The following is a 13,019-nucleotide window of genomic DNA, read 5'->3' as shown; positions in this document are numbered from 1 at the left end:
GGCTCTGGCCCAGGCGATTGCTCCTATACCTCCTGGTCCTCACAACCAGAAAGATCATTTATTCTATAAATTAGGGATGTGGGCCTCAGATAAAGTAAGTTGCCAAAGGTCATCCACCAATAAGCAGGAGAGCCAGGATTAGAAAGCATTATTAAACACTGGTGTTTGTTTTATAATGTAACTTCAACCCTAACCCACTGCATAGTTTAAAAAAATCTTAGTTTCAGGATCATCAATGTATATAATAAACATTAATTTGTATGTTAATGTTACAAATCTAAAAAGCTGTAAAGCATGGGCATATAGGGATTGTTTTCAAGGCGCTTTTTTAAAATATAAAAGTGAGGTATTACTGATTGGCCATGTGTAGTAGCTTGCCAAAACAATTAAAACAACTGGGCTTTTAAAGGAGATGGTAATTCTTGCACTGTTTGCACAGGAGGCTGTTGTAATCCTTGTGAAGGAAAAGCAAAAGTGTTTTGAAAGTGCAAAGAGATGAAAATGTCAAATATTATAGACATATTAAAGCAAGCTGCTCTTCTATCCTAATATGAAATGCATTGAACATACACACCCCCATTTTCATTAAGAGTATGCAACTTTAAAAAAGAGTAAAATATAAGTCAGAAGAAATGGAGGGAAAAGGAAAATAACAGAATGATAAAAGAAAATAGAGAAATTAATTAGCTTTCTTGAAAAAGAACAGAGGGAAGGAAGGAGAAGCAAGAAAGAAGGAAGGAAAGACGAGGGGGGGGAGGAAGGGAGGGAGGGAGGAAAGGGGGAAGAGGGAAGAGAAAGGAAAGGAAGGGGCTATGGAAAATACAAGCACAATGGTTGGGATCAGGCACTTCTTTAAAGAAGAAACTGGCCATGACCTGCTTAGCGTTGAGGCTGGGTGCAGTTTTTGCGACTGTTTAGAGAAAATCTAGCGCTCTCCCTGCCATTAATCTTTCTGAAGAAAGACTTTGTTCTGCACCTGTATAAACAACCCAGATTTTTAAAACCTATATGCCTGCTCCTAATGTGTGAGGCTATGTATTTATACTGATAGCTTCAAGTCATCAATAGGCGATGCAAAACGCTGGCCTGAGATCTCCCATTTACATCTTTTTGCTTCCCCTTCTCTCTTTCTGCTTCCCTCCTTCCTGCACCTAAAGTCAAGTTCAAGTTCAAGCGCTTCTGGAAAGATAGCTAAGCTTTGTCAAATACACCCTGCGTTTTCCCAGCCCAGGAAAGAAAAAAAAAACCTGGAGACAGTGTCCTTTTTACTCAACTGATGCCAGAAGGAGACCCTCCCCCACCCCCTAACAAAATGACTAATACACGGAGAGAAAACCTCTGTGAAGCCAGGGCAGAGAAGCGGGACGGGTTGTGTGAAACATCCCCTAAGAGAAAGGCATGGCCTGGGAGACGAAGGTAGAACGATGCCTGAGCGATGAAGTCAGCCCCGTCCAGCCACCTGTTGTGGCACTTCAGGCGCGGAGCCTGGCGCATTTGTTCTGCTGGAGGAGCCGGCGGAGTGAGGCTTGCCCGGCGGCTTTCTGCCACCTCCGCTCCAGGCTGCCTGCACACTCGTCTGTCCCCTTGCATTTCGCTCAGCTTGGGAGCCTGAGGATTTTAGGGGAAAGATAAGTAACCTCCCAAGTCCTGTGTGAAGGCTCAAGGAATAACCGCGCCGCAGCTTGATATAGTTTTCATTATTTTCTGTTGTTTTAGGGGTCTTTTAAAAAACTTCCATTAGGAAGTTAGGGCACTCCCATTAGGGCAATCATGGGGAGCCCAGCCGGACGACTGGTACACAGCAGGCGCTCGTAGCTCTACGTTGGTATCCACCTCCAAAATGAAGCCCACACCCCCAGACCGCGTACTGCAGAGGCCCATCCAGTTAGAAAATCAGGAGACCACACGCTGTTGTGTTTTGTTTCCTTTGGGAGGAGCGGCAGGGTGTTTAATTTTTGGTTGGCGTGGGACAGGATAATTCTGGGATAATTGTATGGTTTGTCCTTTTCCACTTTGGATGATTATGCTGACTTGGCATTCTGCGTCCAGAAGCTCACTCTTCAATACACAATCTAACACAGTAATCGATTCCCTAGATCACGGCTCAAATCTGTCTTATGCATCGTGTTAGTAGCAACAAAGGTCACACATGCAGCTCTCGCAGATGCAGCATCCTGTGGTGTTTGGCAAGGAGGCAACTGGAGTGCGCAGAGGCCAGGGATCTAACCACGGGTTTCGAGGCCATTTCTACTTACCAGCCTGGTGATTTGGGGCCCCTCACTTAGTATCTGTATCTGCGGTTTAGCTTCAAGCTCTGCAAACTGGAGATAATAGCATTTAAGTCACAGCTGTTTTAAAATGAAACGAACCAGTGTAGATAAAAGTACTTTGTAGATCCTAAAGAGAGGTCAAAGAAAGAAGAGGAGAATGAGAGGCAACTCGTAGATTGTTCGGTGTTGTTTGTTTTGGTTTTACTCTCGTCCGGCAAGGCTTGGATAGGCAATGATACAATGTGAGTGACGAACTTGGAAAACAAGAGTTCTGCTGAAAGAGACTGGGAGCGAAGCAGAGGTCGCCGATCCTGTGGTTTCTAAGTGTGTAGCAATCTTCGCCATCGGCGAGCTAAGATCAGTTGGGGTGGGAGTGGAAGTGGGGTTAAGGTCCCCTTCTTCACTCTCCCAACACGCACTATCTAAGGGTCCCTGGGCCCAAATCTCCGCTGAGCAGAGACTTCCCCTTCCCCGCCCCCACCAGCAGATCCTCTGTGTGCAGAAAAGAGGTCCCCACCCCTTCCACGCCCCCGCCCCACCTCTCCTCCCCACCCCACCCCCCTTTCCAAAGCCCTCTCCCCCCGCCTTTTTTTTTTTTTTTTTTTTTTTTTGCCCGGGGTGGTTTGTTCCGAGCAGTACAGATAAATAGTCCTGTCAAAAGGCGCAGCTCGCGGTCGTGCAGACGGAGCCTGGGCCCAGCGCCGAGTTTTGGGCCCACTCTCTCTGGAGTTAGAGGCAGGGCTCACTCCCGCGGCTCGGAGTTGCGGAACCCTGGTCTCCAGTCCTCCTCAGACTTCGGTTCAGCCCCCGCCTCCGCTAAGGAGCGGAAGGCGGAGGCCGGGAGACTGGCCTGGGGGAGGAAGGAGCGCGGGAGTGGGCGTGGGGGACGCAGCGATGTCCACCGGTTCGGTGAGCGACCCAGAGGACATGGAGTTGCGGGGGCTGCAGCTGGGGTACCAGGTCCCCGCCTCCAAGAGGCTGCCCCTGCGCGGCGCAGAGCGCAGCTACATCTCACCCAGTGACAACTCCTCGGCCGAGGAGGAAGACCCCGACGGCGAGGAAGAGCCGTGCGCTCTGGACGCGGCGGGCAGCGCGGGAGGCTGTAAGAGAAAACGGCCTCGTGCAGTTGGGGGCGGCAGCGGCAAGAAGCCCCTCCCGCCTAAGGGTTCTGCGGCCGAGTGCAAGCAGTCGCAGAGGAACGCGGCCAACGCCCGAGAGCGTGCCCGGATGCGCGTGCTGAGCAAAGCCTTCTCAAGGCTCAAGACCAGCCTGCCCTGGGTGCCTCCCGACACCAAGCTTTCTAAACTGGACACGCTCCGACTGGCTTCCAGCTACATCGCCCACCTGCGGCAGCTACTGCAGGAGGACCGCTACGAGAACGGCTACGTTCACCCGGTGAACCTGGTAGGGACGCCGCGCTCCAGGCCTGGGGCGCGGGCCGGGAGATACCCGGGGCGCTCCTGGGAGCCGGGCGGAGCCAGCCCACTGGGAAGAACCTGAAAGAGGGGTTCTGGTGCGGGTGGTGAGGACGCCTGTTTAGTTTCCCCCAAATCACGTGAGGGGCCAGCCGTACTTCTGGAGAAGAACTACCCACCCTCTACTTGCATCATTCTGATCGTTATACGTGGTGCTCTGTCCAGTGACACCTATTGGTTAATATTCTACTTACGGGGTGAATCTGGGTTCCATTGTAGAATAAAGGGCAAATCTCCCTCGCGCAACCTTTTCCAGCTAAGAGTCTGAAAGATTTGGTTGAAGAAGCCCTACTTTCTGAAAGGGAGGAAAGACGAGCTCTATTTAAAAGGCTTTGGATTTTTAAATTCTTGCAGAATAGCAGAGGTTTCCCCAAAAGAGATCAGTCTGGAAAGTCCCTCTCTGACCTGCCAATTCTTCCGGCTTGAGAGCAGAGGGCTAACGGTGTGTGTGTGTGTGTGTGTGTGTGTGTGTGTGTGTGTGTGTGTGTGTTGCGGCGGGGGGGGGAATTCTATGACAAAATCTCCAAGTCCAAGTTTCACGGAATGATGGTAAGGGCACACAGTACAGGAGGAAACATGGATGCCCCCCCCCCACCTCATCTCACGCAATCAAAACGCAGTAAAACGTAAAACCTAGGTCAGAGAGAAAAGGCAAATGTCCAGAACACTGATAAAGTCGCTATTCAAAATCGGGATCATGACAAGGTCCACTTAGTCGAGCGGTTTCGGTTTGAGACAGTCGTTTCTCCTCTTACATCAGACGCTCTTTTTGATTTTACAGACGTGGCCGTTTGTTGTCTCGGGACGACCCGACTCTGACACCAAAGAAGTTTCCGCCGCCAGCCGACTCTGTGGGACCACGGCTTAGGTCGAACTTGAACTGCTTACTTACTGGGATTACTGGTGAAACCCGTGTTTGGGGATCACGGAGAGAAGGGAGACTGCGTGCGACCCCCCAGATGCGAAGAAAGTACCACTGGGTTCTCCTAGACACCCCTCCACCCCGAAATCGAACAGGACAGTCGGCGGACATGGCTGTCGCAGCTGGGTGAGCAGGGACCCCGGCTGCCGCGGGTCTGGGCGAGGACACTCCACTTCTCCAGAAGGAGCCTGAGGTCTAGTGAGCACGGACCGATATCCCACCTCGGGCTTTAGCAGTGTAGACTAACCCCCACGCTGCCTTCGGAGCCCGGCGCCAAACCACCTTGGGGGAGCGTCCGGGCTGAAGCAGAGATAAATGCTGGACAGGAGATGGCATAGTTCTGCGTAGCGCGCGCCTTTACGGTTAGGCACCGTCAGGACGCGCTCTCCATGACAATTGGCTGCAAGGACACAAGTCTTCACGTGGGAACCCACATCAGGCAGGCTTTTAAGTTGCGCAGAGAGGAGAGTGATACCTGGATCGGGTCGGTATCCCACAGGGCAGCGCCCCCCAGGCGGACAGTGGTGAGGGAGCCCTGGCAGCGCCGGAGGCGGTGGTGGCGCGCAGTCCAAAAACACCTGAGCTGGGTTTCTCCTAATCGCTCACCTCCGTCCGGCCTCTCTGTTGCGGGCACACCCCTCACGGCTTCCACCCCTTCCTGACCAGGCTTCGGGCCCCCAACTCCTCCTAGGCGTGATCCACCCTCCGCCCCACCTTCCCAGGCTAGGGTCTCCTTTTTCTACTCCCTCCTCCCACACCTCCTTGCAGAGTTCCCTCCAACTCGTGACTGTCCCCACCTGCCCTCAACTCCCACCCCCGGCACCCTCAGCAAGGGTCGCTCTTCCTGCACACTGTCTCCCTCGCCCGCGTTCTTCCTCGCTCTGGGCCGCTGAGCCTAGTGCGGTACCTAGTGACCCTGCTGAGGGAAACAAACCGCTGCTGAAGGCTGCACTACCACAGTTAATTAGCAAATGTAAATAAACTTATTTTTTTATGAATAATAAAATGCATTGTGAAAAGCGCGTGCTCTGGGTGCGTCAGAATGTGGTCTTTGTTGCTTTTTACTGTCGGTCCTGAAAGGTAACTCACAAGTACCCTCCTAGCTCTGGGCAGAAATTGGATCATTGTCTGCAGGGTGGAGGTGATCACTTTTGGTTCACTGCCTTTCCAAATGTAACTGTCACTAACTTCTGATGCTTTCTTCTGGCGGCCAGGGTTACTGGAAGGCAAGGATTGGGGCCTTATGAGGCCCTAAGAGTCTTCTGGGGCTATGTTGAAAGGTATACGCCCTTCAAAATAATATAGCTGCCCATGTCTCATACACAAACACACGCACCCAGTGCCTTCTCCAGCCTGAAACACACTCCAGTGTGTACAATGGCAAGCAGTTCAAGAGCCCCCTACAGTTCACACACCATTGTGTGTGTGTGTGTGTGTGTGTGTATGTATGTAGGGACATTTTAGTTTAATGGCAAAGTAAAACTATAATGCAAGACACCAATTCATATTTCAATAGAACTTTCTTTTTTTCCAAGTAGTGTTTATATAGGGTCTTTAATGTATACCACCTCATCTTCATTGTTACTTTCTTCCACTTTCACTGTAATGTTGCAGGATGTGATAACTCAGCCCATCATACACTTTTTTAAATGCTGATTTTTTAAAAGTAACATTCTCTCTGTAGAACATTTAGAAAAGCATGAAGGATAAACCTACCTAGATAATTGCCCAGTTTGGGGGGTATCCTTTATCTTATCAAATTGGAAGTCAGTTTTCTTGACTAAGGGGCGCACATAGGGCAGCTAAAGGCGGGAGAGAGGTGGGATGCAGGAATGACTTCCTGTTTTGAACTAAACCAACCCAAAACTCTGGAAAACTGCTTTCTGACACCACTTTCTTGGGCTTTTGTTTATACCCAGAGGATTCCAGCCCTCCTAATCTGGTTCTCACCCCGTACAGCTGGGCTCAGGGTTTACATTAGTTGTTCTCTGTGGCATCAGGCACTCTCTGGTGAAAAACAGAAACAAAAACAAAACAAAAGCCAAAAACTCAGGAGCACATAGTAACAGCAAACCCTGGTTTCATCAAAGGCACTTTCCTTGGCCCAAAGTTCTGGGTGGCCAGCTTCCTGGTGGTGGGGTGTCTGCTGGGGTTGAGCTGGGAGTCAAGGTGTTTTCCGAAGCTTCTGGCCAAAGAGGTACTTTTCCAGGAGGAGGCAGCACAGTGGTGCTTCAAGGTGAGCCCAAATGTCTACAGAACCCCGCCTGTGATCCGAGCTCTGCTACCCCACAGACTAGTGAGCCTATGTAACCCCCCTAAGCCTCAGTTTTCTCATCTCAAAATGGGGTAATAACAATGCCTACCTGAGAAGATTGTTGTCAGGAAACAATGTGATAACAATATTTAAGCAACCCTCCAATAGGCAGAGAGCGGCGCCCTCAATGCTGACCATGGAAGGGAAAGGATGGAGTGTATGCTTTGGCCCCGGGGAACGTTTTTGAGCAGGTGGGGACAGGTCAGGAATCCCATCCAAGACTGAGTTCGTTTTGGAAAACCATGGCTTACAACTGAACAAGCAAAGTGTCCCAAAGAGCAGAAACAGAAAAAGAAAAAGACAGGCTATATTTGTAGTGAATACAGGTAAAAACGAGCATTTGAAAACACAAGGAAATAGTAAGGCAACTTCTCATAAATAAAAGAAAAGTATTTAGAATATGTGCTTCTATAACTGTATTCTCTCTGCGCACTTGAGGAGCAAAATCGGATTCTCTGCCCCTGCTCGGCCGCGGCCCTTCCCCGGGGAGGGCCACGTTCAGGTGCGTGCACACCCTGACTCCCAGGTACCATGCTGTACCCTGCAGCCTCATTGCTAGTGCCACGTGATAGTCTTATAATTTACAGAGAAGAAAAAACTTTCTCAAGAATTGTTTGCTTCATGGTTTCTGTAAAAAGTCCAATGCCAAGAACTACATTATTTAAAACAGGGAGAAGAAAGAAAGAGGCCAATTTCTAGTAAGTCCCATTGAATAGTATTGCTCAAACTTCTCAGCAGAGGTTGCTCTTAGGAGAGGCTTTAAGCACCTTGTACCAGTCGTTTTTCTTTTTTTAAAATTTTAAATTACATTTTACATCCAATATTATTTTGTGGTGGTTTCAGGTGTACAGCATTGTGGTTAGACAGACACACACTTTACAAAGTGTTCCCCCCAATATTGCCGGGACCCACCTGGCACCACACAAACTGGTTGCAATATTACTGACTACATTCCCTCTGCCTTCCTTTCCAACGCCGTGATGATCTTGTAACTACCAATTTGTACTTCTTAATCCGTCACCTTTCCCAGCCCATCCCTTTGAGCCAGTCTTTTCTTGATCTATCATGACTACCCTGTGCTCTGAGTGGTGGAGTGGTAGATCCCAAAACCTTTCTTACTTTTTTTCCCTTCATCGTTTTTCTTTAGGAATGTGGGCTGAAGAAGTAGGAGCTCAGACTGAGGAACAGAGGGGTTAAGAGAAAAAAAGAGAAGTAAGCCTGTTATTACGTGTATCTCAATTTTATTGTATTGCTGTGAGAGAAAAATGGAGGGGGGAAAGTCTAAGAAATATAACGTTAAAAGTACTAAATAACAAATAAAATGAGTAAATTGAAAAAATACTCCTTAGGGGGCTTTTTGAGGGACGAAAGCCATATTATTAGTGATACTGACTCAACCAAAGAGAACAAAAATCCCCTTTCACAGACTCTTCCTAAGATGAATATTTTAAAAGAAATACTTTCGGCACTGTAATTTTGAAACATTTACACGTTTCTCTTAGTGGTGGATGTTGAGCTGATTTTGTGCATATTCTTTTGCTCTGAGCTTCAAGGTACAACTTCACTTTAGACGGCCCCTCTGAGACAGACAATGGCAATCACAATTTACAAAGCGGATTTTTTACAGACCCAGTTCCTGTCCGCCACCGCCCCCACAATAAATGCTTCACACATTTTTTTAAAATAGGAAAGACATCTATCTCCTCTGTGTGAAAAAGAACTAAGTGGAACACATCCTATTTTAATAGGTGAAGGTAAATAGTTTGGCAATACTTTTGAAAGAAATTAAAACGATAACTGAGAGAGTCATTTTAGTACTGTTTAGAGAGGCGGCAAATGGGGAGACTCATGACGGACTCAGTGATGACTTCTACGAAAGGACAAAGGAGGTACAGAGTGGCTTCCTTTGGAAGTAAGCACGTGGCCTGGGCACCCCTGTTTACCCACTAGGGGGGGCCAGCGTGCTCATCTCCACCCTTGCCACTTAGCCTTCATCTCATTCTCCTTTCTGTTGGGCCCTTTGCATTATTTTTCTTCTCCCTTCCACAACAGGGAAAGTGGTCCACATAAATCCTTGGGATCCAGGACTCCACGGAGGTGGAGAAAGTGGTCAGAACCCTAAATCTGCAGGTAGCATGTAAGCACGACTAGCACTGAGGTACTAGTTACCCTGAACATCTCATCCATGGTCTGTTCTACCATCCCCTTGTGGTACAGTGAGTCCTGGAGCAAATTAAGAGCAGCGGCTTTGGGTTTGGTAACAAGCTAGTATCTGTTCTGACTATTAATTACTATTGGCAGTGGAAACGGGGAGGGGTGGAGAGAAAGGCACCAGAGGCTTTTATTTTTGACTTTTCCTTTTTTAAAAAAGAGTTTTTATGTTGGTTTTGAAATTTGAAAAAACTTACATTTTTTCAAAAAAGATCATGATCTTCCACGTTGGATGTAGCTGGGGGTAGCCTAGTCCCACCATTTCTTAATCTGCATCTTCAAGGACTAGCTCTCCTCAGTGAGATAGGACCATCCATCCTTCCTCACAGACTTTTCAAAACAGATTAAGTGAGATTATTCTATCAGGCACTTTGGAAATGCTCCATTGATGCTAATTTTAAAAAAATTGTAGTCTTAATTTCTTCCTTTCCTTTGACAGTCAGTCAGATGTCCTTAGTCCTGGCCTGTGTATTTGCCCCATCACGCCCTTCTACCACTTTTATTACCTTGCTCTTTTATGCCATGTCTAATTTTCACATAGTGTTCTTTTTAAACCAAGGAGAAACTTTCACTTAGTTTCCTTTTAAAATATGAAGATCATAACACTCAACACCCAAAACTACCCATGGGATTAAAAACACAAGCTCATTTAGGAGTGCAAGATAGACCAGTGGGTTTTGATATAACAGAGTACGTGAAGAAGTTCACTAATATGATTTCAGATTCCACAATGCAGCCAAGCTTTCAGAAACTGTGCTTATATATACCTGGTGTAGTATGGAAGAATATCCACAATTGGCCATTAAAATACTTCTTCCCTGTACCACTTTATACCTGTGTAACTATATATACCTTCATATAGTTTCACCAACAACGTGTCACAACAGAGTGGTGTATAAAAGCAGAAATGAGAATCCTGCTAATTTCTATGAAGTCCAATATTAAAGAGATTTACATAAATATAACACTATGCCACTCTTCCCATTAAAATGTTTTGGAACACACAGCTATTTTTATTAAAAATCTATTGTGTACATTCACATGTAGTTGGTTCATTCGTATTTCAAAATAAATTGGTAAATGTTTCCTTTCAGTTTTGATTTTAAATCCAGTAAATATCAACAGATTAAGCCACATAAGCAACAGTTTTTCAGGGGTCCCTAATCATTTTTAAAAGTGTGAAGAGATCAGAGACAGGAAAATGTTGGAGAACCTTTGGCCTAGATCATTTCCAGGGCCCTTTTCATTGATAAGATTCCACATTTTCTTAATTTTGTGGCAATTTCGGTTGATCATGTCTCGGTTGATCATGTCTAGGTTGATCTCGTCTAGGTTGGATATAGGAGCAAACATTTGCTCAGAAAGATTTGTGAGAGAGGTTAGGAAGGTGACATGGGTGGGGGCGGCTTTCTTTAGGCGACACCCCTATTGTCCAGCCAGAGAAGCAGCAGGACAAGTGCCTGAGCTGGTTTCACGTAGGATGTTCCCAGAAGAATTTCTGTACCGCTTTCTATTCTACCCCATACTCATCTCTACCCCGTACTCGTCTCTACGGACTCCTATGCAGCCCTTCGTAGCCAGCCGAACCTGGCTTTCAGATGAAAGGGAAAGTATTGTACTGTCCTAAACTCCTGGTTGTAAAAACTCATTTCTTTAGCCCCTGTATGAAACTTCTCTGAAGGCCATGTTGGAATCAGAGCACTATATAGTCCTAGTAAAGAAATTTAATCTCAGGAAATGTGGGAATCATTTCCATCGATCTTCAGTAAAGCATTTCTTATCTGCAGGTTAGCCAAGGTGCAAATATATTTATTAAGGATAATGTTGACTGACTTATATAGGGCACATCATTGAAATAAAAGTCATTGCATGCAATTTGAGGACAAATGAAACAAAAACATGCAAACAGCAGCAAGAGCTCAGAGACTCCTCAAATATTTTGGAAATGAGCATCCTCAAATGCAAAGAAATGATCCTATAAAATACAAAGCTCAGTGACGTGAAGTGTAAGAGATTCAGACAGTCCTTCAAGACAGTGTTCCAGGAAGAGATAGGGAGTGGGGCAGGAGTGTCATTGTGTAAAGTTAACAACAGAAATTCATCAGCCTACATCCAATGAGAGTGTGTGTGCATTGTGGAGGGAAGTGCTGTGAGAGGTGGAAGCCAAGTCAGAGAGGGGATGGGAGGGCTGAGGGGACAAGGTGGGTAAACCAAACACACGCAGAGGACAGGAAGCAGCTGTGAGGGGAAGACAGACCATGGCTGTAACACACATCTCAGACCTCGCTAGACTTAGGCTTTGTTGTGTCCTAAACAGAGCATCTCAGGTGTTTCTGACCAGGCACCATGCCACTGGCTGTTTATATGCACAAAACTCTCTGGGAATCCCTAACTTTTATATGTTTTAATTATTGGCTTCCCCCAAAATGTGGTGATAAAACAGGCTGACTTATCCACCTTCTCTGGCTCAGTCCTTGTCTGACTAAAACTTTTTTTTTTGGAAACAAGGGCTGGGATAGAGCTGTCTCTACTAGACTACGGGGTCTAGTTACCAAAGATGGTCCGAGTGAACCGGCCTTCCATGACCCCAGCCCTGTGTAGGGCTGGTCCAGCAACATGCTCTGACCAGTCAGGGGAAGGTAGCGGAAGTGACGGATAGGTCTGGGTCTAAGCCTGAAGGACTAGAAGTTTCTGTTTTTACTCATTTGGGATCCCTGAGCTTCCAGATGTTGAGTCCAACTGTGATCCCGAAGAGACCGCATGGTGATGCCACGTGTGTACAAATGTGTTTTAACAATCTTTTCTCAGAAAAGCCATGAGGCTCTGCACAAGAGAACTGAGGTGCCCAGCTGACAGTGAGGAAGGAGGCCCAGACGTGTGGTCCCAGCAGAGCCATTACAGCCAGCTGCAGTGGGGTCTTGGTAGAGAGGGAAGAAGCTCCTGAGGACAGAGGACGGAGGTGAACCGTCCCTCCTGGGCCCTGTTTTTACTGCTGACCCACAGGGTCCCGATGGGCAATAATATAGTGGTCATGTTTAACTGCTGCACTTGGGTAGTTTGTTATTCAGCAAGAGGTAACCGAAACATATTGTCAAGTCGATTTTCACACCAGCCATTCGCTTAAGAAACCCACACTGCTCATCTGCTATGAGGCAGGACACTGATGCATAGAACAAAGGACTGCCTCACCTGAAAGTACTAACGAGGAGGAAACCAACAAATGGACCGCTGTTGGCAGTACAGTCTCAGAGGAGGGCTGAGACTGGTTTACCCAGAGAGAACTGTAAGTAATGGGGAGGCTTCCAACACTAGCCTTGTGGTGGGTTAATGTCTACTATGGGGGTTAAGAGCATGGACTCTAATAACTGACTTAGAATCACTGAGCCTCGGTTTCTTCCTTGGTAGACTGAGGATATACTAGGACCTCCCTGGTGGGGTTGTTGTGAAGGTCAGAGACAAGCACTTTGTGCAGTGTCTGGCACGGTGGTTGTCAACAAATGTTAGTGTATTAGCATCAGCATCATCGTCATCACACTGAGATCACCTTGACATGCTTTGAGAAAGTACTAAGGTGCACATCCCTGGCCAGAGCCCCTTACTTTTCCTTAAATATGAAAAGTCTGAGCGTTTGCCTGATTCTGTTTCACCTCTTCTCTAAAGGGGTCGATGTGTTTGGAATATTGAAATGTTCATTGTATTGATTTGCATGATTAGCAGCACATCTAGCTCGTAGTGGGGTGTGTGAATAGGTTGTTAGAGCATGTTTGTATGGCCAGGACAGCTGGAGAGAAAAATATGCAGATCGCTTCTGCGTGATGCCACCCCCA

General features: G+C 47.1%; 1 protein-coding gene across 1 annotated transcript; it reads left to right on the top strand.

Moving 5' to 3' along the window:
• Positions 1–2,884: 2,884 nt before the first annotated feature.
• Positions 2,885–5,691, top strand: MSC (musculin). The gene is made up of 2 exons (XM_037058707.1): positions 2,885–3,674; positions 4,527–5,691. Exons 1-2 carry the CDS (start codon positions 3,165–3,167, stop codon positions 4,611–4,613), a joined length of 597 nt encoding a protein of 198 aa, XP_036914602.1. The 5' UTR covers positions 2,885–3,164; the 3' UTR covers positions 4,614–5,691.
• The last annotated feature ends 7,328 nt before the right edge of the window (positions 5,692–13,019 follow it).

The sequence above is a fragment of the Sturnira hondurensis genome, unplaced genomic scaffold (assembly GCF_014824575.4).
Source record: "Sturnira hondurensis isolate 20B ecotype Veracruz unplaced genomic scaffold, ASM1482457v3 Scaffold0010128, whole genome shotgun sequence".
NCBI lineage: Eukaryota > Metazoa > Chordata > Mammalia > Chiroptera > Phyllostomidae > Sturnira > Sturnira hondurensis.
The sequence above is the reverse complement of the archived record's forward strand: the minus strand, read 5'-3'. Positions and strand labels throughout refer to the sequence as shown.